This window comes from Arvicola amphibius, chromosome 15, assembly GCF_903992535.2.
Source record: "Arvicola amphibius chromosome 15, mArvAmp1.2, whole genome shotgun sequence".
NCBI lineage: Eukaryota > Metazoa > Chordata > Mammalia > Rodentia > Cricetidae > Arvicola > Arvicola amphibius.
The window spans coordinates 45,379,524-45,407,522 of NC_052061.1; the positions used below are offsets into that span (position 1 = coordinate 45,379,524).

Genomic DNA, 27,999 nt, shown 5'->3' on the forward strand with positions numbered 1-27,999 from the left:
ATGTGTGAGCGGGCGGCGCGCCTGTGCAGGGCCGGCGCGCACAGGCTGCTCCGGGAGCCGCCGCCGCAGGGCCGCGCGCTGGGCGGGCTGCTGCGCTGGGTGGGCGCCAGGATGGGCGAGCCCCGCGCACCGCTCGTCCCCGACATTCCTGTTGCGGACCCCGACCCCGGGCCCGCCGCACCGCACGGGGGCACGGCAGTCATCCTGGACGTGAGTATGCGCCGGACCCTCTGCCCTGCGCGGCTGGGTGCCAGTTCACACCCGGGACCCGAGGACCCTCTCCTCCATCCGCTCCCTTCACGTTTCCGCATCCCCGCATCCCCGCATCCCCGCATCCCCTCATCCCTTAGCCGGGACCCTTCTCGGCGAGGAGACCCCAAGCGCAAGCCCCAACTCTCATTGCCGCTGAGGCGCCTATCCCCCAATCAAGACCTCACTATCCTCTCCATCCCCTCCCTCCACTTTCCCTCATTCCCACCTCTCCACATCCCGTAGCTGGGACCCCTTCTTCCCACAGGAACACCCCTGCCCCCAGCCCTCAACTCCATCCGGACTGTGTGATCCTCGCCTCCATCCTTTTCATCCACTTCCTTGCATCCCCACATCCCATAGCCGGGACCCTCCTCCGAGTGGGGACCTTGAGTCCCCCCAGCCCCGCACCCGGACCAGGACCCTCTTCCTCAGTTCCCTCCCTCCATGTTCCCTGTTCCACTCATCCCATAGCTGGGACCCTACTCCTCTCCCACCGCGGCTGGGGCGCCTGTCCCTACTGGAACTTCACGACCCTCTAAATCCCCTCCCATCTCATTCCTGCACCCCCGCATCCCATAACCCGGACCTTTAGGGCTGCCATAAATCTGGCCATTATTCCCCTCTTCTGGTCCTAACCAATCCACTCTCACTTGAGTCCCTATGACTGGGACAAGAGCCCCTGGGCACTTCCAGCCCCCTCCTCTCTATTGGGGATTCTTCCCTGCAGTGGTAACTTCTAGACCACACACACAGCCCCTGAACCACCCCTTCGCTCTTTTCTGCTAAGGAAACTGAGCCCCCCCCCACCCCTGCCCGGCCCTGCTCTGTGCCACTTTGCAAGTGTAGCCCCTTCCCCACCTCCTCTCTTTCCATAAAATCAGAGCCATTGCCTGGACCCAGGGGTCATCCCCTCCCCTCCCCAGCTCCACCCTCGTCCTGCCACCTTCTCCTTCCTGTACTTTCCTTTTGACTCTTGGACCCCAGGCTCCTCATTCCACCTAGCTCCTCATGCACCAACGCCCCACCCCCTGCAGAGTGGGGGAGTCACATGGGCCGGAGTGGGCTGGTGGCCCATGGAGGGGCTTCAGGGGGATGGGACTGGTCCGAGGGTGGGGCTTCATATGTTATGAGGTTCTAGGAGAGTGGGGTGTAAGTGCACGCTTGCTTGCTTCTGTGTGTGTGTGTGTGTGTGTGTGTATGTGTGTGTGCCACACACCCCTACAAGTGTCAAGGGACTAGAAACCCTACCCCCTCTTTGCTTGCCTTTCTAGATCTTAGAACCCATAGGTGTGTCTGGGCAGGAGGGTTTTGGAGATGGGTGTCCTAGTGCGTCTATGAAAACATACACAAAGAGGTGCGCACACACAGGAGGTGTGCACAGACACACACACACCATATACACACACAGAAGGATCCAGGAGTCCAGAGTGGAGGTGACAGCTTGGCCCTCTTTGAGGGAAGCTGTGTCCAGCCTGTTCCTTTGCACTGGGACCCTCGCTGGCTGCTGTGTGCTGCTGAGCCTCTATTTCTTTGTCTGTGAAGTGGGGTATGCAGTAGGGGGAGGGTGTCACTCATGCTGGTTCTAAGAACCATCTTACTTGGTGTCAGTTGGGCCACATCAACCTAGTCATTTCCACACCTTTTGAGGTCTGGGCGTACCCAGAGGGTTCCCAATTCTGTTGTCCTGTTGCTTGTGGGGTACAGGTAACCAGAACCATCTATCCTTCGACCCAAAGAGGTTCAAGCTGGTGGCATTTCCTTTCTGGCCTAGCAGATCCCCCTCAGACCTTCCTGAGTCTGGGAAAACTCAGAGTTCTGGCCTAGCAGATCCCCCTCAGACCTTCCTGAGCCTGGGAAAACTCAGAGTGTGTCAGGGTTGGGGGTGGGGAGTGGGAACCTGGACACACTGTGGGTTGAAGTTTCCTTCTGAATAAAGGGAGCCAATTCCTCCAGGATCCTGGGACCGTCTCAGAACTTACAGTACTGAGACCTCAGCCACCACGGAGCTAGCTAAAAGGCAAGCCTGATTCAGGGGGTCCAGGTTTGGACATCAGATCCCTTCTGTGAGCTGGGAGGTTTTAGCAGACACTCTGGTCTGTCAGGAACCGCTGGTCCACTTGCCTGGATTATGGCCTGGGCTGAGTGGCTTTTGGAAGTGCCCTGTAATAATCAGAAACAGCCTGCTTTTGGAAGTGCCCTGTAATAATCAGAAACAGCCTTGTGACCCCCTGGATCCTAGCACCTGTCATCAAAGGACCTTAAGGTATTCAAATGTCAGCAAAGCCTGGAGTGACTTTGTCTCAAAGTGCAGGTCCCAGGTTTGGGCTGTTCCCCATCCCATCCCTGCTGGTTGCAACCAAAACATTCCTGCCTGCCTCTCCCTCCCTATCTCCTAATGACGCCATACTTCCTGTGGGCTGATCTTGTCACCAGGCTTCAAGAGCACCTCCTTCAGAAGGGACCCAAGCAAGCCAGAGCAAGGGGAGGTGGGTCCTGGAAAGCGAATAACAGGAAGGCACGGAGCTTTCCTGGGCTTCTGAGCATGGCTGGGTGCAGCTGTGTGCACAGCAATGGGGGAGTTGAGAGGAATGAGTGTACATACACCTGCAGAGATACACGTGGGTGTGCGTGAGGGTGCAGCACGGATGTGTGTGCCTGTCAGCAGCCGTGGGCAGGCTGGCAGTGCAGAGGGAGAGGGAGTGGCAGCTTCTGAAGTAGTGAGGGGTGGGCCCCTGCCTGCTGCAGTCTCTCTACCCTGGGTCCCAGCCTTGGGGTCTCCTGGGGAAGTTTGGGCTTCCAAGCCTCATCCAGGCTGCTCGTGGGAGAGGAATCTCAGCTGGGTCAAGAGGCTGCTGAGGGCACCTGCCCAGACTCAGCTCAGGAATGACTCCAAATCTCCTCTCTGCAGATTTTCCGTCGTGCGGATAAAAATGGTGAGTTTCCCTCCAGGTGCTCCACTGCCCACACTCCTCGTCCTGACGTCTCATGGGAAACAGTTAGGGGTGGGGACATGTACTCCTATGAACCTGAAGGGGAAGAGCACAAGGAGTCCAGAGGCCAACTTCCTGTCACTATTCTGTTGCCTCGGTTTCCCCTTCTGTAAGCTGGAGCAGTAACAGCAGCCATGTGTGCTGCCCTGAGCTTTGGGGCAAGGTAGAGGAGATGCGGGTGACCTAGAGACACTTCAAGAGAACCAGAGAGCAGTGTGTTCATTCATGAAGTCCTCATGAGACCCAGGGATCCTGCCCCTGAGGCCCTGGTTCCCTTCCCAAGTGGGCTTGCATTCAAGGTGGCTCAGACTTTGTCCAGATCCTATGTCATTCCTGGGAGCCATTGTTGACTGCCGCATACGGTTGGTGGGGTGGGCTAGAACTCGTTGGGATGTGAAAGGGCAGGGAAACAGGCCTTTCTAGAGATGATTTGCATCCTCCCAGCCCTCCGATGAAGGACCACCTGCAGATGCCACACAGGACACAGGGCTATAGGGGACCAAAGAGTACTGAAGATGTGTTGGCTGTGTGCAGAGCCTTCACCACCCAGGCAGAGAGACCTGCCCCTCTCCCCCACCCACAACACAGGTCTCAGGAGTGTCAGCCTACAGCAGGCCCTAGACTGCACCCTCCTGATCCCCCAACCACTCCCACAGGTTGGGAACTCCCTGGCCAGTTCACTGTACCCAAAGCACAGCAGGTCCTCTGCCAGTGTGTGCAAGATGCCTGCCCTCATGAGGACACGGCTGTAGGTCTCTCAAAGGCACTCATGATAAGGACTAGCTTTGACCGTGGTGGACACAAAGTAGCCAATCCCCAGGGGAAGGCAAGAATGAGAGGCCTGACTGGCAGCCCAGGGTATCATGCCCGAAGACTGCATTGACAGCTGGCAGAGGGGTGAGGACCAGCCAGCATTTCCGGCCAGGGATGAAACTCGGGGCTCTTGCTATTTGAAAGGTCACTGCCGCAGGCTGGGCTCCTGCTCATTAGTAGAGCCACCTACAAACAGCCCCGCTTGGGTTGCTGGCAGAGGTGACGAAGCTCCGGGACAACTTGTCTTCTCTAATTGGACCAGAGGCCAAGTGGAAGATATTTTCCTCTTAATAGCGCATATGTGCTCATTAGGCTTGTGGCTACCACCCAAGGTAAATGTCAGAAGGCTTCTGATCAGAGGATCTGCACACCCTGTCCTCCAGCTGCCTGTTTTCTCTGGGTACAGAGGACACTGAGGTATCAGCCATGATAAGCAGGTGGAAGCAGTCAGAGGCAAGCTGGGCCTGGTATTGGTACACCCCATGCTGTGCCTGGGGTAGACATGACTAATCAATCACAGCACAAATTCATTGAGTCTAGTCTTTTCCATGAAGCCCAGCTACTCCATGAAAGATGGAGCCACTGCCTCCTCGCCAAAAGGGTGGGGGACTGTGTTGGCACCTACCACGTGGCACAAGGTCCTGCCCTAGGCTAGGTTGAGGTCTGAGCTCAGACTACTAATGCCTTGTAGAAGGACCCAATAGAGAGACTGATCCCCTTCCCAGAACTAAGACCTACGGCTGGGGTTGAGAGTGACCTCTATAGGAAGGCTAATGGTGTCAGGTTATGCACAGTGCTTAAACAGTCTCTGAGTCAGGTGATTGCGGGAGATGCAGGTTAGACAGAGTCAGGTGATTGCAGGAACCGCAGGTTAAACAGAGTTAGGTGATGGCGTGAGGTGCAGAAGGGAAGATTGTCTGGTAGAGAATATGCGAGGTGTTTGTTCCCCAGAAAACAACTTCTGTTGTCTCTGTTGGCTTGGGATTACCAGTCAGTAGGCCTCAGTCTGACAGCCAGGAGTTTGTCGGCTGAGGCAGTGGTTCCGGTGTTGGGCTGTGGGGCCACCGTGTGTTCTTCTCACTGAGACAGCAGCCGCTTCTTTGCCTGTCCACTGCAGATGACGGGAAGCTGTCCCTGGAGGAATTTCAGCTCTTCTTCGCAGATGGTGTCCTCAATGAGAAGGAGCTGGAGGATCTCTTCCACACCATTGACTCAGACAACACCAAGTGAGTCCGGCTACTGCGGGGCACCCTGGGGATGTATAGACTCCTCCCTTCTCCATAATGATGGGGCTCTGTTTAAGGGCAAGAGGCCTGGGACTCCCCTGCCTCACTAATCCAAAAGTCAGACCTGTCTGGCCCTCGCTGCCAGGCTGAGGTGAAGGCGTGGGTCCTGTGTGTATCACTGACACTAAGTTTGTCCTTTCTGAGCTGCCAAGCGGGGAGAGACCCTGGGCCTGATGCAGTGTGCACAGGACTGGTGGGCCATTGGCAGTGACTCTACTGTGTCTCCATTCGGTCCTGATTCCAGTGCTGCCCCAGAATCTGTTTTCTAAGCTCCTGTCTCCACGAATCCCCACCCCAAACCGCCCTTCTGCATATGAATCCAACTCTAGCATGAACCTCACTTCTGGCCGTGGAGCAAATTGAACCTTTTCTGCAATCCAGTCATGATCTGGACCTGCAGCTCAGCCCCGCAGGACCCTTGGCCTCCAGAGCCAGCATAAGTGTACACCGCCCACACTTGCGGGCCCGTCACCCTTCACCCTTCACCCCACACCCATCTTTGTCCATTGCTCCTAAATTCTGCATGGGTAGGTGAGAGCCACCTGGTTACTTTTCTCTGCCGCACTGAGGTGGTGAGGACTAAAGTTTCTGGGGGCGATAGAGCAGGTTGGATCACTTGGGGGAGGGTCCCAAGACTAGCGGTGATCTGGGCACAGGGTGATTACCAAGCCAGTTTGCAGGGGTCAGAGTAAAGTGGTAGCTTGGAGTCAAGGCTGGAGACTTGACAGGATTCTGGGGAAGCCACTGTGTAGGAGTGACTTAAGTCTCCATAACAGAGCAGGGGACCCTGTCTCCAGGCCAGATGAAGTCTCACAGCTTCTCTGTAGCCTTCTGGGCACCCACTGAGATAGTTACACATTCTCACTGGGAGCCTCGGGTGTCAGCTAGTGAAGAGGTTGACCTGGAGGAGGGGGTGGGAGGGCTGAGCGGAGTGAACCTTCTTTAGGGAAGGTCACAATTCTGAAGACAGTCTGGATTCTGTCCTCCAATATCCCCTGAAGTAAGCACAGCAAACATCAGCCCCTTGTGAGATGCTAAGTGCACCTTCTGACCCAGACAGCTCACACATCAGAAGCGGCCACTCCAGGGTGTCAAAGAAATTCCAAGGCAGTCACCAGCCTTGGAATCTATAGAAAACTTTTGCCCAGATGTATGCTATTGAATATGGGATTCATCAAAAGCAGGCCTAAGCCAGGGTAGAGGCTAGGCCCAGAACAGAGAGAGCATCAGAACTGGCACAGCCCCTGCCTGGTCCCTCTGCTACAGCATCCGGCGCTAATGCCGTCACACACCTCCCCACAACCCTGAGCAGAGACCAGATCCTTCTGTGCTTTGGTATAAGGGGTGAAACCTAGGGGAGAATGGAAACTGAAACAGGACCCCAAGAGTCCCAGTGGTGTTATTTTGACAACCTATAAGAATCACAACCCATCCTGCAGCCCTTTTCCCACCCTGCTCCCAGGCTCAGCCCCTCATTGGTCCCATCTACTCTTCATATGGCCCACAGGCTTGGAGAGAAATATGTGGTGGCCTAGGTCTGTAACCACAACACTAAGGAGACTGAGGCAGGAGGATCATGAGAGTTCAAGGCCAGCCTGGATTCCATAACTGTAACCTTATCTCAGAATATGGGAAGAAAAGAGAACGCGGCGCCTAGGCAGGTGGCTCCCGCTGCACCTTCTCCTAAGAAGTGAATTTCACAGTAGCGGTGCCGAGGGTGCAGAGGGGGCCACAGCAAGTGTTTAAGGGCTGCTGGGAGGGTCGGAAACTGGCCTGCTGACTCTCTCCCCCTCTCTCTTTTCATCATTTTCTCCCTCCCTTCCTCTACAGCCATGTGGACACCAAGGAACTGTGTGGTAAGTACCCGGACCTACAGCAACCGTGTTGTGGACAAGAATGCCCAGAGACGGGCAAAGCAGTGTGGACCCAGATGGGGCTGGTGAGGGGGCCCCAGGGAGAGGGGTGGCCTCCTCTGTGACCCCTGACCTTTGCAACCTCCTTCCCCAGATTACTTTGTGGACCACATGGGAGACTACGAGGATGTCCTGGCCTCCCTGGAGACCTTGAACCATTCGGTCCTGAAAGCCATGGGCTACACCAAGAAGGTCAGTGGATGTGGGTAGGGTTCTCAAGAAGCGAGGGCCTGCGTGCCAGCTGATTCCAGGTTGTGCCGAGTATTGTCGTCCAAGGGTGTCTGGATTCGTGGTGACATATGCTGGCAAGGGCTCCTTGAGGATCTCAGAGAAACCGCACAGTGAGAGGAGTGCCTTGATGGATAGTTCGGTCCAGCAGGGTGTGCGTCGGAGTGTGAGGGCCGTTGCCGGGGCTAGGTCTGGTCCTGGTGTGGCTGCCCGGTGAATTCAGGAATCCCCGAATGATTGGCTCCTTCAGGGGCAGTTCAGACCTAGGGATCTGGAAGTGGGTATTTTAGGTTTTCTCTTTTGAACTTGACCCAGGCGTGCACTGGTGTCTCCTGAGTGGCTGACGTGTGCAGTAGAGGAAGACCTAGCTGACCTGGTCAGTGAGGCAGCTGAGGAATTGGAGTCTCCCTGGGAAGTGGGCGTGTCCATCTTCCGGACCTCGGCTCCTCTAAACTGCTAAACGCTGGGCTGCTTAGCTAAGGCCAGCTCCCTCAGTTCCTCACATGCAGCCCATGCCCCACTGGCAGTGGACTGAGGGGCCCTTTCTTGCCCTGCACCCGAATGTTGCTGAGTCTGCTCCCCCCACTACCATTACACCCCCCCCCCCCGCTTATCCACACTGCCATGCTGGTCTTGCACTGTTGGGGTCTCTTGTTGCTTGCAAATATTTTAAGACCTTGTGAGAGCCGCTCTTCAGGGGTGAGGGGGTGTTCATCATTGCTGTTTTTCCGACGGCCCCAGTGTCCCACGGTGGCTGGAGCATTAGCAGAGTGTGCCAGGCAAGTGTCACAGCCTGTTCTGCTGTCACTGGCCGTATAGGGGGAGGGTGGATTTTGTGCAGCAACCCACTCCTTGATCCTTCCCCTCCCATCTAGGAGCAGAACCCTGTCCCAGTAAGGCTGTATTGAGGCTCTGTCTACTCTTGGATCGTAGGGATCGAACCTCACCATCCATGAGGGAGGGGAGCTGAACTCCTCCCAGGAGACTCAGCCCAGCCTTAACCATGTACCACGAGGACCTTGTGCATGTGGCCTCAGGTAGTCATGGTGGTTTCGGGTGATGCCGGAGCATCCTTGCAGGGCCTGAAATGGTAGCTGACTCTTATTTTTCCTTCTTGGGTATCTCCTAACTGGCCTGTTTGTAGAGAGGCAGTTTGTTGATGATCTTAAATGCTTTCCTTGTGTGCTGGCTTGTTGGGAGCAGTGAGACCCCAGATCCTGAATTTCTTGTAATCCCCTGATCTGAGTGCCTACAGCTGCTCTGAGCACGAGACCTTCGGGAGTTCCTGATGGCAGGAGAGTGGTTTCTGGTGGGTTTGGCTGGGGTGTGGCTATCTCTATATAATCTGCCCCTGAACACAATAAAGGGGGCATTCTTGGGGAATTCAAGGATGACCCGTGTCTCTGTCTGTCTATCTGTCTGTGTGTCTGTGTATTTTAACCTCCAGCCCCTTGCCTGAATCTCGTGAACTGGGTGCCAGCGCACCGAACGCAGACACAGGGGCGCGGTGCGCGGAACTGGCTAGCTTCTGTGTCAGCTTGACACAGTCAACTGAGAGGAGGGGAATCTCAATTAAGAAACCCCCCCCACCCGGGCTGGAGAGATGGCTCAGAGGTTAAGAGCACTGACTGCTCTCCCAGAAGTCCTGAGTTCAATTCCCAGCAACCACATGGTGGCTCACAACCATCTGTACTGAGATCTGGCACCCTCCTCTGGTGTGCGGGCATACATCGAGGCAGAATGTTGTATACATAATAAATAAATAAATCTTTAAAAAAAAAAAAAAGAAACCCCCACCCAAGAGATTGGCCTGGGAGCAAGCCTGTGGCATCTGTTTCTGAATTTATGACTGATGGGGGAGAGCCCAGCTCACTTTGGGTGGTGCCACCCCTGGGCTGGTGGTCTTGGATGCTTTAAGAAAGCAGGCTGAGCAAGCCATGGGGAGCAAGCCAGTAAGCAGCACCCCTCCATGACCTCTGCATCATTTCTTGCCTTGGCTTTCTGCCCTGACATCTATCGGTGGACTGTGATGCAGACATGTACCCTTTTCTCCCCAGTTTGCTTTCGGTCATGGTGTTCCGTCACAGCGAAAGAAACCCTAAGACACCTTGCAACCCCTGATCGTAGCTGACGGCTTTGATTCTGTAGCCTCTGTCATGGTTAGCTGGGCTAGTCTCCTGCTCGGTGACTAATGTGGGCTCCGCTGGTGACTCTGTCGCATGTGGCATCTTCCCCAGATCCTAACACATCCCAATGACGCCCAGCCCCAGCTTTTCAAGTACATCTCTCCAGCATCTCTCTGCTAATTGCAATATTAATGCCAACTCTTATTTTAGAACCCTCTTCAGTTCAGCCCGTGCAAAAATATGTTTCGCCTTCCCCTTTGTTCAGTCTTGTCTTGGCTGATGGCGAGGAGTCTGCTCAAATGCCTGTGGGCTTCTTCTTCTTCTTCTTCTTCTTTTTTTTTTTTTTTTTTTTTTTTTTTAATGATCTGATGATTTTGCTCCCCCGATCGATGGGTGGATTCTATTTTTAGGTTTTGTCGTACTGAATATTCAGCGCTCTGTGATAAACTCTCATCAGAGCGTCGTAATTTCATCATCGCTCACTCAGTCCTGTCCCCTACTGAGTGTCTTCTGTCTGCGCTGGGAGGTGAGGTGGGATGCTGGCCTGGGGAGCAAATCACGTGACTGGAGCATCTCCTCTATGATTCCCCATCCCTGAGATGTGTACGGACGTGTTTTTTTTTTTTTCTTCTCTTCAAAATCAAAATGTATCAATAACTCTTGGGTCAAGGGACTAAAAGGGTCGGCTTTTGTCATCAATCTTATTTTATCGCTTTATGGGTGAGGTGTTTTACCTGTGTGTACATCTGTGCACCATGTGTGTACCTGAAGCCCGCAGGAGCCAGAAGAGGGCATTGGATCCCCTGGGACTGGAGTCACAGATGGTTGTGAGCCACCATGTAGGTGCTGGAGATCAAACCCCGGATCCTTGGCTAGAGCTCTTAGCCACTGAGCCATTTCTCTAGCCCCTGTAACAGGGAGATTATAGCAAACCCTACTTATAGTCATTCCCTTTGGGGGTTGTTCACTGTAGCGTGTTCTTTAACCAACCTGGACATTCATGATCAGTTATATACAGTATGTTCTTATGGTTATTTTTAAAAGTCTAACCGTCGTTTGACCAAGACAGATACTTCATGCAGAAAAGAACAATAAGAATTCCTTAGGTGGTTGTGAGGTCAGGACTGTCACAGTCTGGGAGCCCTTCAGATAATAGCCCCATTTCCTTCATGGTCTGTTTCCTCTCTCCCTCCATCCCTCCTTCTCTCCCTCCTTCCCTCCTTCCCTCCCTCCATCTCTCCGTCCTGTCCTTCTCCTTTCATCCCCTTTCCCTCCCTTCCCTCTTCCTCCATCTCCTCTCCCTCCATCCCTTCTCTCTCAATCCTTCCCTCCCTTCCCTTTCCCTCCTTCTCTCCCTCCCTCCTTCTCCCTCCCTCTTCCTTTCTTCCTCCATTTATCCCTCTACCCCTCTATCCCTCCCCTTCCCCCTTCCTTCTTTTCTTTCACTTTTTGTTGACACAGGATCTTACTATGTAGATCAGGCTGGTCTCTAACTGGTAACCCTCCTGCCTCAGCTTTCTCAGCACTGGAGTTAGAAGCATGTGCCACTTCCAACTGCTTCCTACGTTTTAAAAACGTTGTATTTGACAGTGTTGTCTATTTTAATTAGCTATTTTTCATAGGCAGCCCCAGATACTTACTTAATAAGAGTGTTACATTGTCTAATTTATTTGTGCTTCTTATTATAATTCTTGCTCTCCATTGGCTTAGGTTCAATGTTACCTTGGTCACTTTTTTTCTTTGTGTGAATGGAATGCTTTGGTTAATATGAAGTTCTGAAATCCAAAACACTGACCTTTGGTATTTCTGAGGCCACCACCACAGATGGTACCACGCAGCGTCTTTGTCCCCAGGATTTTCCGAGCTGTCTCTCGCATTCCCTTTATTGTGATAAAGATGAGTGACCACTGAGCCTCCTCCCTCATCATGTCCTCTCTGGACTCATCTTTTGGTTGCATGACCCTTTGTCTGATGATGGCCTCACATGTGCCTGGGAGAGAAATTTGGAGAGTGTGGGAGGTCAGATCTGAAAATAGATCTCCAACCTTTGTTGGGAAATGCTTGCAGCTGGAATACGCTCTTTAAAAATACAACACTAAGCCCGTCTGTTCTGCACATGGTAAAGTGTCACTTTGGTGATATTGCAACAGCTTTGGAGAAGTCAGAGAACATGTGTGTTTGTGTGTGTGTGTGTGTATGTGTGTGTGTGTGTGTGCGCGCACACGCACGCGCGCGCATGCACATGCACATGTGTATGTGTTGCTGCTATCTTTTCACAACCATGGGTCCTAGGGATTGAACTCAGGTTGTCAGAATTGGCTGCAAGTGCCTTTGCCTGTTGAGCCATCTTGCTGGCCCTTTTCCCAGTTTATGATTTTCTAATTCATCTTTCTTGGGGGACATAAGACCTAACTTCTCATACTAAATAGTATCTTATCATTTAAGTCTTACGTTTCTGTTGTTTTCCTGTGAATATTTTCATCATTTTGTTTTGTGCATTGAGACTTCAATTGTATGTTTTTATTATACCAAATAATCATATTCGGTAAAGCAAAGTTCAGAAAGCAAACTGTGAAGTGCCAGGTTCAGATTTCTGTTCACCCAGAACTTCGATGACCGGGAGGGGTTTTTTGGGCGATTGTAGCAACTTTTTAATGGGAAGTTCTTTAATTTCTTTAACATTTTTTTTATTTAAGTGCCCTTGGAGGCCAGAAGAGGGTGTCAGACCTCATGAAACCAGAATTGTAGAAGGTTGTGAGCCACCATGTGGGTGCTGGGAATCAAACCCGGATCCTCTGGAAGAGCAGCCAGTGATCTTAACCACTGAGCCATCTCTCCAGTCCCAATATTTTTAATATGCTGTCAGGAAAATTGTATTTTCTGCCTTTTAACTAATATTTGAACACTTTCCCTGTAATTTTAAGAGTGTCTATTAATTCATTCATTCCTTTATACTTTCAGGCAGTGTCTCACTGTGGCCTTGAACTCACAGACATCCACCTGCCTCTGCTCCCAAGTACTGGAATTAGAGGTATATCTTTGGGTTTCTATTGCTGTGATGAATCATCATGGCCAAAGCAAGTAGGGGAGGAAAAGATTTGTCTAGGTTATAATTCCACACTGTAGTCCCCCCCCCCTTTTTTGTAGTGTGTGTGGTGGGGGAGTTCGAGACAGGGTCTCACTGTGTAGTCCTGGCTGTCCTGGAACTAGCTTTGTAGGCCAGGCTGGCCTTGAACTCACAAAGATCCACCTGCCTCTGCCTCCCTAATGCTGGGATTAAAGGTGTGTGCCACCACCTCCAGGTAGTCTGTTATTGAACAAAGTCAGGACAGGAACTCAAACAGGGCAGGAACCTGGAGACAGGAGCTGATGTAGAGGCCGTGGAGGCTTGCTGCTTGCTGCCTTGCTCTTTATAGCTTGCTCAACCTGCTTTCTTATGGAGCCCAGGACCAGCAGCCCAGGGATGGGACCACCCACAATGGGCTGGGCCCTCCCCCATCCATCACTAATTAAGAAAATGTCTTGGGACTGGAGAGATGGCTCGTGGTAAGAGCACTGGCTGCTCTTCCAGAGGACCCAGGTTCAATTCCCAGCACCCACATGGCAGTTCATAACTGTCTATAACTCCTGTTCCAGGGGATCTGAGATTCTCAGACAGACAGACATGCAGGCAAAATACTAATGTACAAAAAAATACAAAAAAAAATTAAAATAAAAAAAAAACTAAAAAAAAAACTCCTTAAAAAAAAGGAAGGAAGTTCTTCTGTGCCAGCTGTCTTCAGCAACACCGCTGGCCATCCATCTCCCAATACCATCAGCGAGTGCCAGCGCTCCGTGCTTGATACCTTCTGGCCATGGAGGCTGAGGCAGGAAGAGCTCAGGTTCCAAGATAGATGGATACTGAATTCCACCGCATCTCAGTAATTTCCATTTTCCTCCCTTCCACCACAGTTCAGAACATCACTCCACAATATCAGAAATAAGATAGGATCTTATTTGTTTCTTCTCATCTTCTGTAAGTATTCGTTCTTCATATGCAAATCAGGGCAGTATTAAGACACAAAAGCTTTAGGTCTCTCCTTTACGCTCATTACCCTCACAATGTAATTCTGCTCTGGACGGCAACCCACGCAGTCTCCTGCCTCCTGCTCTCTCCCGGCGGTGCTGCAGAGGAGAGCTGGCACAGTAGACATTCATAACTGTCTTCTAGGGTGGTCATCTCTGAGAAGTGATCGGGGAACTTTTCCAAATGAAGACTTTAATCCTACTCTGTGGGGAGTAGGACATTCTGGAGAAGACTGGGGCTCAGCTCTTGTGCTGTGTTGTTTCATAGTCCCCAAGAGGTATTAAATACAGCGGGAATAATATCACTTTCATAGTTCCTAAAAGGAATAAATGTGTGTTGCCAGGATTTTGGGTTTTGTTTGTTTTTGAGAAAGCTTCTGTACTTTTGTGGGTAGGGGAGGGAGTTCTAATGGATTTGTGGTGCTTTTATATGTTTCTAGATATTTTTCTTTGATCCTATTGTTATAAAATAACCCCTTACTCTTTTAGGTCTTATGAAAGTAAAAATAAGATGTGTTAAGAAAAAAAGAAAAAGAAAAGAAAATGCCCTACAGGTTTGCCTGCAGCCAAATCTTATGAAGGCATTTTCTCAGTTAAGGTTCCCTCCCTTCAGATGACTCTAAACTCGCTCTGTAGACCAGGCTGGCCTCGAACTCACAGAGACCTGCCTTCCTCTGCCTCCTGAGTGTTACGGTTACCTGTGTGTGCCACCACCGTCCAGATGTTCTCTCTACTCTTAAGGAACAATGATCAGAACTGGAGGCTTACTCGTCTCAAGACTATGAACAAGAGGCCAGAGAGATAGCTCAGAGGTTACTAATGCTTGTGGTTCTTCCAGAGGACCTGAGTTCAGTTCCTACTCACAACTCCTGACTCCAGCTTCCTCTTCTGGCCTCCACAGGCACCTGAACACACATAAAAATAAAAAGAAACCTTAAAAAGAATATGAACAAGTTAATATCATGATACATACCTGTCACTCTAGCTATTGTCTGGGCTGAGGCAGGAAGATTGTTACGAGTTCCAAGCCAACCGGAGACCCTGTCTCAAAAAGAAATAGGAAGAGTCTAAGCCTCTTGATACTCAGTTGACTTGCTTTTTATGACAGCTGTGGCCCTGTCACCAAGCTTAGCAAGGCTCACAGCAGCCTCAGCGCCAGCCCCAAGGATGGAAACAGCCTGGCGCACACTGTGTCCCTCAGCCTCCTTATCTCTGCTCGTGTTTTCTCATTTAAGCTCTAGCGGCCTGGTGGTGTGGCAGCCGGCCTCGTCTGCCTGATCGAGTGTGATTGCAGAGCCTCTCTGCACCAGCTTCTGCCTGCAAAGCCTTTGCTGCACTGATGGGGTGCAGCATCTTGTTTAACCAGCTCCAGAATGGTGTCTGCACCCGGGAGACTGTGGCTGTCTTTTCTCATTATGAATGTTCTGTGCAGGCTGGCGGCTCTCGGGATCCTTTGTTCTTCCTCCGTTTCATTCTCACTTCATCTCTTTTACACTCTTCTTTTCGATGGTCTGCTCTGCTTCATTGATTGTGACTTAGAAGATAAAATTCTCCATTTTCATCTTATTAGCGGCTTCTGAAGCCAGGTGTGGTGGTGAAGGTATTTAATCCCAGCACTCAGGAGGCAGAAGCAGGTGGATCTCTGTGAGTTCAAGCCCAGCCTGTTCTACAAAGCTGTTCCAGGACAGCCAGGATTACACTGTGAGACCCTGTCTCAAAACATCAAAACATACATACACACAGACAGACAGACAGACAGACAGACAGACAGACAGACAGAGAGACTCCCACACCAAAAAGAAAGAAAGAAAAGAAAAAAATTCTCAATCCTATTTTTATTCTTAGGTTATTAAAAACATTTCCTGTTGACTTTGGGGATGAAGGAATTCTGAAATGGGAGAATGTCGTCTGAATTGTCTGTCTTAATATGATCATTGAGACAGCTCAGCTCTTTTCAAGGGAATTACTACTAAACCTAAATGACCTGAGTTCAATCCCAAGGACCCACATGGTGAAGAGCAAGAGCAGATTTCCACAGGTTATTCTCTGACCTCCATACACGCATCATGGCACACACACACACACACACACACACACACACACACACGCACGCACGCACGCGCGCGCGCGCGCATACACCAATAAATAAATAAATAAATAAACAATTAGTGGCTGATGTTTTTCTTTTTTACCTCAGAAGCCATTGCTCACACAGCTTCCCTCTTGGGGGATCTCTTTCTGTGGCTAACGTTTGGATGGATGATAGCTCTCACCTGGCAAATCAAAAGCTCTGCAGGGCTCTGGGCAGCTCCCAGCGACCTGCAAATGGTTTGTCACAGGGTGCAGGCACAACAGCCTCTCTGGCTTTTCGCTGAGGAGCTTCACCTCTTGGCTGAGCAGAAAAGGGTCATGTCTCCATTGCTTCCCTCATCTCAGAAGGTGGCCTGGCTTTGGAATTCGCATTTTCTGCATTTGCTGACTGCCTTGTCGGTTCCTGATCTGAACGTTGTGACCCAAGTCCCACTCCTGTCCTGCTTAGAACCTTCCTAGCAGCCTCTTTCTGGGGGGCTATTAATTTAGCTTTAAACCATGTTATGTCATCTCAGTCATTTGGAGGTAATCAATTGTCCATTGCTCTCCAGTCCATGGGTGGCGTCAGGTTGTTAGAAAGACAGCCGGGAGCTGCCTGCACCTCAAGGTAGGGGCTAGAATGTCTTCTCCACTGGGGTCTGCCCACAGTGGCACCAAGCCAGGCTTCAGGACAGAATGTCTATCTTCGTGTGTTCTCCCCTGCGCCACTCCCCATGCCTTGTTTCTCAGGCTCTCTGTCTTCCAGCCATGTTTCCCAAAGTGTAATTATTGCTAATTAATTCCCAGTCAGAGTGATGGATAGTTTAATTTGCTTTCCTTGAGAGCCTTGTTCCCCCCACCCCACTCCCCCGCTTTGCCAGGAACTGGGCAGAGTTCCAGGGTACAGGGGGAGGGGCCACTCCAGGCAGTAGGGTATCGATGGAGGTCCAGCACCTCTCCCCCACCCGCCCTCCCCAGCGGTGGTTACCTCTACACCACTGTTGACCCTAAGAAGCCACGCTTCTCCCGTCTTCTCTGCAACCTTCTGCAGAGGCAGGCGTCTCAACGAGGGATGCCAGTACTGACGTCTTGCCAGAGGAGAGGTTCTGCTGCATACCTCGCAGTGCACACCGCGCAGCATCCCCCTCTCTTCAAAGCTCGCCACGCCTCGTCATGTGCGCCTGCCCATCTCTCCCGCATCCCCTACTCTTGTGCCCCCACCTCTGAGCACAGGCCTCAAGAGGATTTCTATGGGGGCCTGCACTGATTCTCTTCCGTTAGTAGTCTGAAGAGCAACATGAAGACTCAGGGACACAAAGAATTCTTGCAGAAGGAAGGAGGGAGCAGAGTCCATGAGGCCATCTTTCCTGGTGCTTTCTCTCTCCTGCAGCAACAGAAATGCCAATGGGTGATGGCTGGCATTTTTACCATCATCACGGTCACCACCATTAGCGTTAGCATCACGAACACCACCACCATTCTTCACACCATCACCGCTACCAGCATCGTCACCACCCCCATCACCATCGTCATTGTCATCGTCACCATCATCACCATCGCCGTCATCACCGTCACCAACACCTCCATGGCCGTCTTCACCATTGACATTGCCATTGCCATCATTGGTTCACCAGTGCCATCGCCAACATTGTTATCACTGTCACCGCTGCTGCCACCTTTGTCACAGCAAAAGTTCACGCTCAGTCGTGTGATGGACACTGTGCCCCGCATCTTATACTCCTCTGGTCCCTAACGGCTGGGCCTGGAGAGGTGATCCCAGTGAAGCCAGACGTCCTGCTTTGGCCTCTGAGTCTGGGGCCCTGCTTTGTGGGCTCTGCAGCCTCTAAGATGCAGGCGGCAGTGCAGGCCACCACAATGCAGAGTCACTAGCCCAACGTGTCCCCAGTCCCTGTGCCAGCCCACATCCAGGTTCTCTCCTGATGCCCCCAGGTGTATGAAGGTGGGAGCAATGTGGACCAGTTTGTGACCCGCTTCCTTCTGAAGGAGACAGCCAATCAGATCCAGTCGCTGCTCAGCTCCGTGGAAAGCGCTGTGGAAGCCATTGAGGAACAGACCAGCCAGATCCGGTACGTCAGTGGGACATACGGGGTGCTCATGGCAGCCTGACCCTTAGCGTACCTCAAATCTCGGTGACCTTAGCCAGGTGGCTGCACCTCCCTTGCCCTCCTCCAGTTTCTCCAACTGCAGTATGAGGACACACTCAGGACCTCGTACCCGAGTCGTGAGACTCACACAGCACAGAACACACTCGGGAGAACGGCTGTTACGGGCCCTGCACTCCTGGGACCCGTAGATCTTACCATGGGTCTTGTTTCCACAACACCGACCTGCTGCCCGGCCTTCTTCTGAACAGGGGAAAACAGTTTGGGAAGTGGTGTCTAGCTTCAGGATGGGGACACGAGTACCACGTGCCAGAATTGGAGTACCCAGAGGGTGTTCTTACCAGGTGCCCTAGGATCCCCAAGGGCTCCTATCTTTGTTACCTGGGGAGCTGTAGAGATTGAGGAAACTACTGAGGGCAGGGTGGGGACCCAACTAATGCTGAAGGAGAGGGACGGAGTTCGGGGTGTTGCTCTTTTGGTCTCTGGGTACACAGGCAAGTACCCGAGGGTTTCTCATGGGCACTGTGGGTGCTGTGTGTCTGGCGCCTGGACTGGGACGTTTCAGTCTGTCCAGCTAAGCAGGGCCTGCTCAGCTTCAAGCCCACCCGCATGCTGCCGATAGCTGGCTGAGCAAACTCTCATGTGCTCAGAGCAGTAGAGGGGAAGTGGGACCACACACAGGTGGGCAGCTGTCAGGGGACCCAGACCCCTGGGCTCTCTGGCCTTGGCTTTATCTGTGTACAACTTCGGGGTGCCTGGCAGAGAGGCACAGTGTGACCGGGATGTTCTTTTGCCGTGGGGGTGGGGTTTGAGTGGGTGCCACATGGTTGGTGAGGACACCGATCAGATCAGGTTGTGAGGGGCCGGCTCTTCATGACACCGTGGCCAAATGTGTTGGCTGTCGGCACTTGAAAGTCAGTTCATTGCTCTGTCCGCGTGGGCAGCCTTGCGGTCCCAAGTCCCCAGGGTCAGCAGCCACCTTCCTGGGGACAGACAGCTTTCCTCTATTGATTTATTATTATCAGCTTAATCAAACTTCCCCTTTTTCTCCTGCTGTAGATAGATAGCAGCCTTGGGCAATTTTCCTGGCTGCCTTCCTACGCTGCTCCGCTGCTCGGTGGCTCCAACCATGGTTTTGCTTGCTCGCCTGCCCCCACCTGGGAGGGGACAACTCTGGGATGTCAGTGGAAGGAGTGGGAAATCTGTTCCACGCCCACAGACACCTCAAGCTGCCCCACATTAAACACTTTTGGCTCCAGGCCCTGAGTTCCCTGGCGCTACCCTGTGTCCCCACCCTGGAGCAGCCCCCAGGGGTGCTGTGTTCCAGGAGAAGCTTATACAGACCCTGCTGCTTGAGGGGCCTCCCACTCAGCTCTTCATGGTCTAAGGGACACACTGAGTTTGTTACTGGTTTGTAAAGATGTTTGTGATTGACTGCTCAAAGCCTCCGCCAGCTTTGTCTCGCTAGGGGAGCTGAGCCTGCTTCTTCAACACGGGAGAAAGACTTGTTAAACTTTTCAGGGGTCACAGGAGACAAATTCAAACTGTACTAAAGAGTTCAGGCATGTGGGGGTGTCAGCCACATGCCCGTTGACTGGTATGTCGGTAGTCGGTTTTGCAAGCCCATCTTTGTGCGTAAGGAATTAGCTGTTCACCCTGCATTTTCGGAGACCCTGCTGGGTGCCTGTTGCTGTGCTAGGGGTGGAGGGTGCTGGGGAAGGGGACATGGGGAGAAGAGATGGAATCTGGCTCTGGCCAGGCTCAGAGTATTTTCTTGCCGCCTTGTTGGAGGTGGCTGTCTCTCTGGCAGAAACCCAGGTCTTCCCTCAGAAGTCATTTTCACAGCACAGTGGCCTCTACTGAGGCAGGCAGGGAGGAAGACACACTGTGTGTCTCCATCCTGGGATCAACCTGTACTGACTGGAAGCTATGAGCTATGAGATCAGCCAGATAGGTTCCTGGCCCAACCTTACCCCAGCCGTGGAAATGAGCCTGTGGGGCACAGGACTTGGCCTCTAGAATCTTGGCATGGAGTTATGCCCCAGCTGACCACATGGCCTTGGTCAGGTCACCTGCCTTGGGGGGCGTGTCTTGTTTCCTCCTCTGTGAAAATGAAGGCCACCCTGACTATCCTGCAGACATGGGCCCACAGGGCAGGTCTGTGCACATTTCAGGACACGGTCAGTACTTCCTAAGTGCACGGGGAAGGTTGCAGAGGTGGCCGTGGCCCTACCATTGCCCTCTCCAACACCTCGTTTCTTTTGTACACACTGCAGACAGGAGCACTGCAAACCCAGCCACGGCATCACCGAGAGCCACTACAGAGGCCCCAGTCCTCCCTACATCGCCAACCACAAGCTGGCAGCCCCAGAGCCAGGGAGAAGCCTGCCTGTGGGTGAGAGAGCATCGTTGGTGGTCACTGCCCTCCAAGGGGACCCAAGGAATCTGCACTAGGGCCAAGCCTGGGCTTGGGGCTCTGCCCTCTTAGGATGGCTACCATCAGGATCTCTTTCTTTCTTTCTAGCCACAGGGGAGCCAAAGGAGGAAGGGCTGGAAGGCCAGATAAGCCGGTTGGCAGAGCTGATTGGGAGACTGGAGAGTAAGGTAGGCTCCCCACCCCATCCTCGTGAGAGCTGTGGAGAGGCTGAGGTCAGGACAGAGGCACTCTGGTAGGTTGGAGTTGAAGAGAGCTGGACTGGGGCCATGGTCCTGACGACGGAGGGCAAGCAGCATTCTAGGGACTGAGAGTAATCAGTAGGATCCCGGGCTGTGGACATAGCCAAAAGAGCCATTTCTAAGACTGGAGGCCAAAAGCCCATGTGAATGGGAGCCTGCGATGGTTCAGGACAGGTTCCCAACAGGAGAACGCTGACAGCCAGCACAACACAGTCCAGTGCAGGTGTGAATGGGAGCCCACGATGGTTCAGGGCAGGTTCCAAACAGGAGAACACTGACAGCCAGCACAACACAGTCGAGAGGTGTGGGGCAGTGCATCCTCCACAGAGACATTCCCAGGGTCAGTACATAACTCGCAGGAGTCCCAAAGGGGCTTGCAGATGGGTGGGCTCGGGTGTTCCTCTGTTCAAGCCGAATATCTGCTGCTTGGCTTTGAGTGGGTGGCTTACTCCCCTCTCTGAGCCCGAGATTCTCGCTCCAATGACAGCAGAGACATCCAGGAGCTCAGTGTTCCTCACTAAGGTGCAGGTGGCTGTCATCTCAGGTCTGCTGTCCTGGTTAGCCTCTAACCTTAGCCATGCTATCACTGCTAGTCATCTTCCCCCAACTTCCCCACGCACGTGCACAGGGCTCCCATGCACATGTCACAGAGTGACAGGTGTCTCAGAGACCTGGGATCGCGGTGACATTTCTTCTGTTTCTCTGTATTTCTTTTGCAAGGAGCTCTGGTACTTAGCTGGGTTGGGGGGCTTTGTTCCGAGGGACTCATGGGCGTGAAGCAAGGGCCTTGTCATTGGGAAGCAGTCTGACGGGAGGAAAGGCTGTTGGTGGTAGCTCAGCTGCAGGGCTGTGGCTGAAGAGGGGGTCCCCCTCCCACACCCCTTTTAAGCCTGCTGCCCTGCCCAGGGTGAGAGCAGCATGGTGGGGACCTTGTGCCCGGTTGTCATAACAACTCAGTGGGGGCCCCAGGAGGGAGGCTTTTTGAAGCTTATTTTTAGTACCCTGTCGCCCTAACAACCAGGCTTGCTGGTAACCAGGAGCACCTAGGCATCCTGGAGATGGGGCGGGGTCCACCAAGGTCTTTGATTGGCCTAAGCCACTAGTATGGGTAGATTCAAGCCAGCTCCAGGCTGGGCCCCCAGCTGGCCAAGCAACGTCTCCAACTGTGCCTGGAGGGCAAGGAGGATGGAGATACTGGGTGGGTACTGCTGGCAGGTCTGGGTACTGCTGGGCTCACCATCTGACTCTGGAGAGGCCAAAGGGCCCCCAGTGGGGCCCCAGCCCCCCAGGAGCTGCCCATGTGCCTGTTAAGTGACAGAACCAAGCTTGGACCCACAAACACATCTTCCCTACTGGGCACTTTCTTGAAATGTGTGGGTAAGGGTCAATAGAGGCTGGAGGTGTGATTCCGAAGCAGGCCCTCGTTCAGACGTTTGAGAACTCCGGTCCACCTGCCACCGCTGTTGTCTTTAATAGTGCATGCTCCTCTTGCATGCTTGTGTGTGCGCTGGTTGGCACCTCCTGTCTTCAGGCAGGGCAGACAGGCATGCAGGCTGTAATTATGGGATAACCACATTGAAGGAAGAATGGATTTCTGTCAGGTGGGGTTGAGACACGGGTTTAAAACCCAGGCCCTAATGCAAACCCATCTGGGGACCCTGTAGAGTCCCAGGGTTCTGTGCTGTGACAGCTGTCACTGAACTTCAGTGTCTGCTTGGCTCTGTCTTGGGCGCCAGGTACGTGGCTTCTGCATTCCCGAATCACACAGTAGGCAGCAGCTGGCTCAGGGAGGCTGGGAAATGGGGTCACTGCTAGGGGCGAGGTAAGCAAGTTGTAGGTCTTAGGACTTTTATGAAATTCTGGTTTGAAAAAAAAAAGAAAAAAACAATATCTTGATTTTGGGCCGGCCCCCTGAGTGCCTGTTACTAAGATTGCCCTGCCCCACCCACACACCCCAAGTTTCCTGAGAGTCCATCTTAATCTCTGAGCTTCCCAGTGCTTCAGAAGCCTGGGACACAGGAGTTCTCTGCGATTTCCCTGACTCTCTGGCTTCAGGGTCCCCCTTCATGCTGCTGTAAGCAGCCTTATCCACTAGGCCTGGCCATGGGAGCCACACTTCTAGCCTGGGAGATCTCAGAATCCCTGGCACATTGGGACAAGGGCTGTAACTCTGTGGGTCCCAGGTACCCCGTGCCCTGGAGGTGGCCTGAGTCGCAGGCCCCACTGTGCTTTGTTCTAGACCCTCTGGTTTGACCTGCAGCAGCGCCTCTCAGATGAAGAAGGAACGGACATGGTAAGGCCCTCTCCACCCCTCTTCTGACTTCTTCCTCCAGCCTCTGAGGAGTGTTGGAGCTCCATGTCTCTGGCCACCCTTCTCTGCCCTCTCCTCCTCCAGGGGCATGGTGAGCCGAGGCTCCAGGACTGTGATATAAAAAACACCTGGCCTGGAGCAGGGCAAGCATCTGGCCCACTCTGTCATCAGACTGAAGGCAGCCTGCTGGTCACCAGCTGTGCCTCTGGATGGGGCTCCCTGCAACATTTCTACTGCCCTGTTTGTGGGGGGCCCCTCGGGGACTGTACCCATTTGTCCCCACCCTCCTTTAACTGATTTGCACATGTAAGAATAAAATAGGGTTTCATTTGATCCTATTGTCCTGACCTCTCAGAAGCAAGGTCCGGGCTGCTAGGATTTCAACTATGCCCACGTGGCTGGGGAACGGCCTGGCACACATGCTCATTCCCACTTTGGCCCGCAGCACCTGCAGCTGGTCCGGCAAGAAATGGCCGTGTGCCCTGAACAGCTGAGCGAGTTCCTGGACTCCTTGCGGCAGTACCTCCGTGGCACCGCTGGAGAAAGGAATTGTTTCCAGTAAGTGACAAGGCTCTCTGTGGAGCTTTGGCGGGGGGGGGGGGGGGGGGGGCTGGCAGCGACAGGGGGGACCCTGCAGAGCCAGCCCTCCTAGGGGTGGCACGTGACAGGGAAGTTAAGAAAGTGAGGCCCAGCTCCATTGCAGCTGTAGGTGGTGGGTGAATTAGTTCTCCCCCAGGCCCGGGCTCACTCACCTGTCAAGCAGTTAGTGTGTTTCGGGAGGGTGAATAGAGCAATGTGCTGTGTTGAGGCCGTTCTGGTTCATGTTCCACTCACCCAGCGTGACCACTGTTACTCACACGATACAAGACGGGGCCTGACTTTATGGAGGCGTTTTCTCAGCTGAGGCTCCTTCCCTTCAGATGACGCTAGCTTGTGTCACCATGCCTTTAATCCCAGCACTCAGGAGGCAGAGACAGGCAGCTCTCTGTGAGTTCAAGGCCAGCCAGGTCTATAGAGCAAGTTCCAGGGCAGGCTCCAAGGCTACAGAGAATCCCTGTCTCAAAAAAACAAAACAAACAGTCGGAAAAACTAAGCAGTATGGTCAGAGGAAAGCTTGCGGGGGGGGGGGGGTGGCGGGGGGATGTTATCTCCTCTACTGTGTAGGTCCTGGAAATCAAAATCAGGTCATCAGGCTGCATTTCAAGCACCTTTACCTGCTGAGCCATCTTACTGGCCCTAACATTGTTTCCTGGAGACAGGATCTTCAGTTTCTTTCACATGGATTCTGGGAGTTGAACCTAGGTTTTCACAGCCATGTGCCTACTGAGCCATCTCCCCAACCCCCAAAACCAGATGTTTCCAATCATCTAAAACCCTGCTCTCATTGTGGGCCATGGTGCTGTGCCAGGTGGCCTTGTGGCTGCCCCTGGAGGCTTGGCATCATTGAGGTCAGGAAAATAGCGCTTGCAAGCGGGCGACGCTGCACTATCTCCCAGGGTATCCCTGGTGTCTCCAGCTCCCACTGCCCTGTGGAGAACAAATGGGGAGGACAGAGGTTGAGACTGTGGCATGCATCTGTGAGGGCGGGCAGCCACTGCCAGCCACACATGTGCATGTCATTTCCCTGTAGCGTTGCTGCGGTGCGGATGGCAGACGGCCTCACCTTCGTCATCTACGAGTTCTGGGAAACAGAGGAGGAGTGGAAGAGGTTGGTACAGCACTGTCCCTACCCCCATGATCTGGGGGTAGGGTTATGGTAAGATGGGACTGGCTGGCTCTAGGCTCCTGTCCAGAGAGGAGAGAGTGGGGAGGATGGTGAAGAGCCTGGAGTCTGGTTGCAGAGGCTTTTCCATCCGGGCAAGCTTCCTTTCCTGGCGGGCTTCTGCCTTTCACCCAGAAGCAGCAGGGTTGCTAATGGGACCCTTGACCCAGGGTCTTCATATGGCACCATGCATGGACATCTCTGCTCTAAGGCCACCCCTGCCGCTCAGCACCTGCCTGCATTATCTGGTGCTGCGTCCTGGAGCCTTGCTGTCAGTAGTGCTGCCAAGGGCTGTGGGGCTGAGCACAGGGATACTGCACGGGTTCAGAACACAGCCCAGGCACTTCGCTGACCTCCCTAGATGGAGACACAGTACTGTGTTTGCAGAGGTTTCTAGTTCCCCACTTACAACCCCAACATAGAGGGGTCTCTTTGGCCCCTGTTCTTCCCCACAGTGACTACCGAGGGCTGGGAGATGGAGGAGACCCGGGTACTGCAGGGAGGAGTGGGAACACAGGGCTGGCTGGACACTGGTACTCAAGCCTCCAGGGGCAGTGTTGCTGTCATCTGCACAGGATTAAGTCCTTCCCCCCCCCCCCAACACTGCAGCTAATCGGGAGGGGACAGGTCGGGGCTAGAGGTCTGATCTTGTTCCCCTGGACAGTTTAGAACCAAAGGCCTTCCTGGACGGATGCTCACAAGGTCACAATCCCTCCCCCAGACAGAGCAGGACTGGACCTGGGCCCACTCCTAAAGTTCCCCTCACCCCTTCTCCCAGACATACCCCCGGACTAATCGTGCTCCTGGCTTGCAGGCACCTGCAGAGTCCCGTGTGCAAGGCCTTCCGACACGTCAAGGTTGACACCCTGAGCCAGCCTGAGGCACTCTCTCAGATCTCCGTTCCAGGTAGCAGGCCAGGGGCAAAACGGCCACTGGGGTGGGGTGCCCCAGATCTCTAAGCAGCACCAGCCACTATGAAGGGTCCCAGACCTACAGGGGCTTCTGGTCCAGATGCATGTTCCTGACCCAAGGCCTGGTGGATAGAGAGAAATAGGGCAAGGCCAGGGTACCACTGGGCACATGTGGGGACTCATGTGAGAAGCTTAGGAAGTATGTCTGCCTAGAGAGAACCTAGGTCCTCCCACCCCTCACCCCAGACCTGAGTGAGCAGCACAGGGTTGCAAAGCCTGGTGTGGAACTCTGCCCAAGGCCTCCCCTACCCGTTCTGCCTGCTCCTGCCCACAGCCACCGCAGCCTCCATGGAAGGGGCCTTGAGCTCCACAAGCCCAGCCACTGACCGCTATCTCTCTCTCCTGTTTCCAGCTGCCTGGTGCACTTCGGGCCGAGACTGACCCCCTCCCGAGGCCCTGTTAAGAAGCCTAGTGCCCCCTCCCCTCACTTCTTGTAAAGGACAATACCCCTTTTCTAGAGACTTTGGTACACAGCTGTCTTTTCAATATACTAATAAAAGGATGTGTACTTACCCCTGCTATGACATGGAGGAGGCCCCTCCCCTGGCATCCACACCTGACTTGACTTGGCAGAGCGTATTGCTGGGATGCTGGTGAGGCCAAAGTTAGCAGGGATGGCTTCCCAGGCCAACGTCTGACCAACAGCTTCCCACCCCAGCCTGCCTCTGGCCTCCCCGACTCCTCATGGTGGAGGCCCAGCCGGACCCACCTCAGATGGACAAGCCTCGTTCTCGACTTCCCTCCTCCTTGATGGCCCACTACCTAGTAGGAGCTGTGACCCTGTAGTACCCAATGTAGGCTCGGGTAGAGCCCAGGTCCCCAGCACCATGCTAGGCCCTTAGCCACCAAATAAAGTCTGGTTAGGAACAGTGTGTGTTTGTGTCATGCCTCTGTCCCTTTCCTAACTGACGGCAACGGGAGGAGGGAGATAGTTGGGGATGCCATCGTGGGCAGCACAGAGCCAGGGCGGCTCCTAGCCAGCTCTCCCTGAGCCTCCATGTTCCTAAGTTGTCAGTGGAGCAATGCTTGTTATCATAACAAGTGAGTTTGGTGACCCCTGGGCCACCTCAAGTGTAGCAGCCCGCAGGAAGTGCAGCAGGACTGGCGGGGAGGGGGGGTCATTCGCAGTTTGGCAGCACAGGCACCGAAAGAAGCCAGCAAAGGAGGGCCAGGCATGGAGCCTCCAGCCCAGGCCACGGGGGACAACACAATTGCATGTGACAACTTATATCAGGGGTGACCAAAAAGAGACTATGGAGAGTGGCTGACCTTCAATGCCACCCTCCATAGATGGGTCCGCAGCCTAAACCCAAGACTTTTGGTAACCAGAACTGTCGCTAGCACACTGGGACTTAGAACCAACCTCCCCGGAGCCTGGGGCAGAAGCCATCACGTGCCATGTGCCTGTCACTGCTCTCCTGCCAGGGACTCTAGCATAGATTCGGCCCTTGCAATGCTGCTTGAGGACCTGAGTTCAAATCCCCAGCACCCATGTAAAAAGTATAGCCATGAATGCAGGTAACCTCAAGCATCGCGGAAGCAGGGGTTTGGTACAGAGACGGGCAGATGTGAAGAACTCACCGGCCAGCCAGGCAGCCTAGCTGACACGGTAAGAGAGCCTGTCTCAGGAAATAAGGGAAAGAAGGAAAGAAGACAGCACTCTGCTCGGCCTTCCAAGTGAACACATTTTACCTCACACACCACAGACACAACATGCACACAGAGACAGGCTACTGAGACAAATGCCTGGCACAGATAAGACCCCACATAGCAGCCCTACAACAGACCGGTGCAGCAGCCCTACCCCCCCTCCACCGCATCTATGGGGTCCTGGTTTTCTTTCCCATTGCTGTGATAAAACACTCCAACCAAAGGAACTTGGAGAGGAAAGGTTTTTTTTTTGCTGTGATCAATGAGGAGAGCCTAGCCCATGGTGGGTAGTGCCATCCCTGGGTTACTGGTCCTGGGTTCTATAAGAAGGTAGGCTGAGACATCGGAGGCCTACCCATTTCTGAATGGAGACAGAGGAGTGGATGGGGAGGGGGTAGATGGGAGCTGGGGGAAGGAACAGGAGGAGAGGAGGGAGGGAAAACCATGGTTGGTATGTAAAATAAATGAAAAAAAAATTAATTAAATAAAGAAAAAGGTGAGTTGAGCAAGCCATGAGAAGCAAGCCAGTAAGCATTTCCCCTCCATGGCCTCTGCATCCCTGCCCTGTCTGAGCTCCTGTCCTGCCTTCCATGAACAGATGGAAGTGGGAAAAGTGTAAGACAGATAAATTCTTTCCTTTCCAAGTTGCCTTTTAGTCATGGTATTTTGTCATAGCAGTAGAAACCCTAAGCACGACACTGTCTGGAACTGGAAGCATGAAATAAACTTTCTTCTACAAGTTGCCTTGGTCTTGCATGGTGTT

General features: G+C 53.3%; 1 protein-coding gene across 1 annotated transcript; it reads left to right on the forward strand.

Annotated features, from left to right (window-relative positions):
- Positions 1-26,458, forward strand: Necab2 (N-terminal EF-hand calcium binding protein 2). Its single transcript, XM_038312841.2, has 13 exons — positions 1-210; positions 3,161-3,185; positions 5,173-5,281; positions 7,172-7,197; positions 7,349-7,446; positions 17,694-17,830; positions 20,143-20,261; positions 20,391-20,470; positions 22,782-22,835; positions 23,299-23,411; positions 24,484-24,561; positions 25,430-25,521; positions 25,939-26,458. Exons 1-13 carry the CDS (start codon positions 1-3, stop codon positions 25,965-25,967), a joined length of 1,170 nt encoding a protein of 389 aa, XP_038168769.1. The 3' UTR covers positions 25,968-26,458.
- The last annotated feature ends 1,541 nt before the right edge of the window (positions 26,459-27,999 follow it).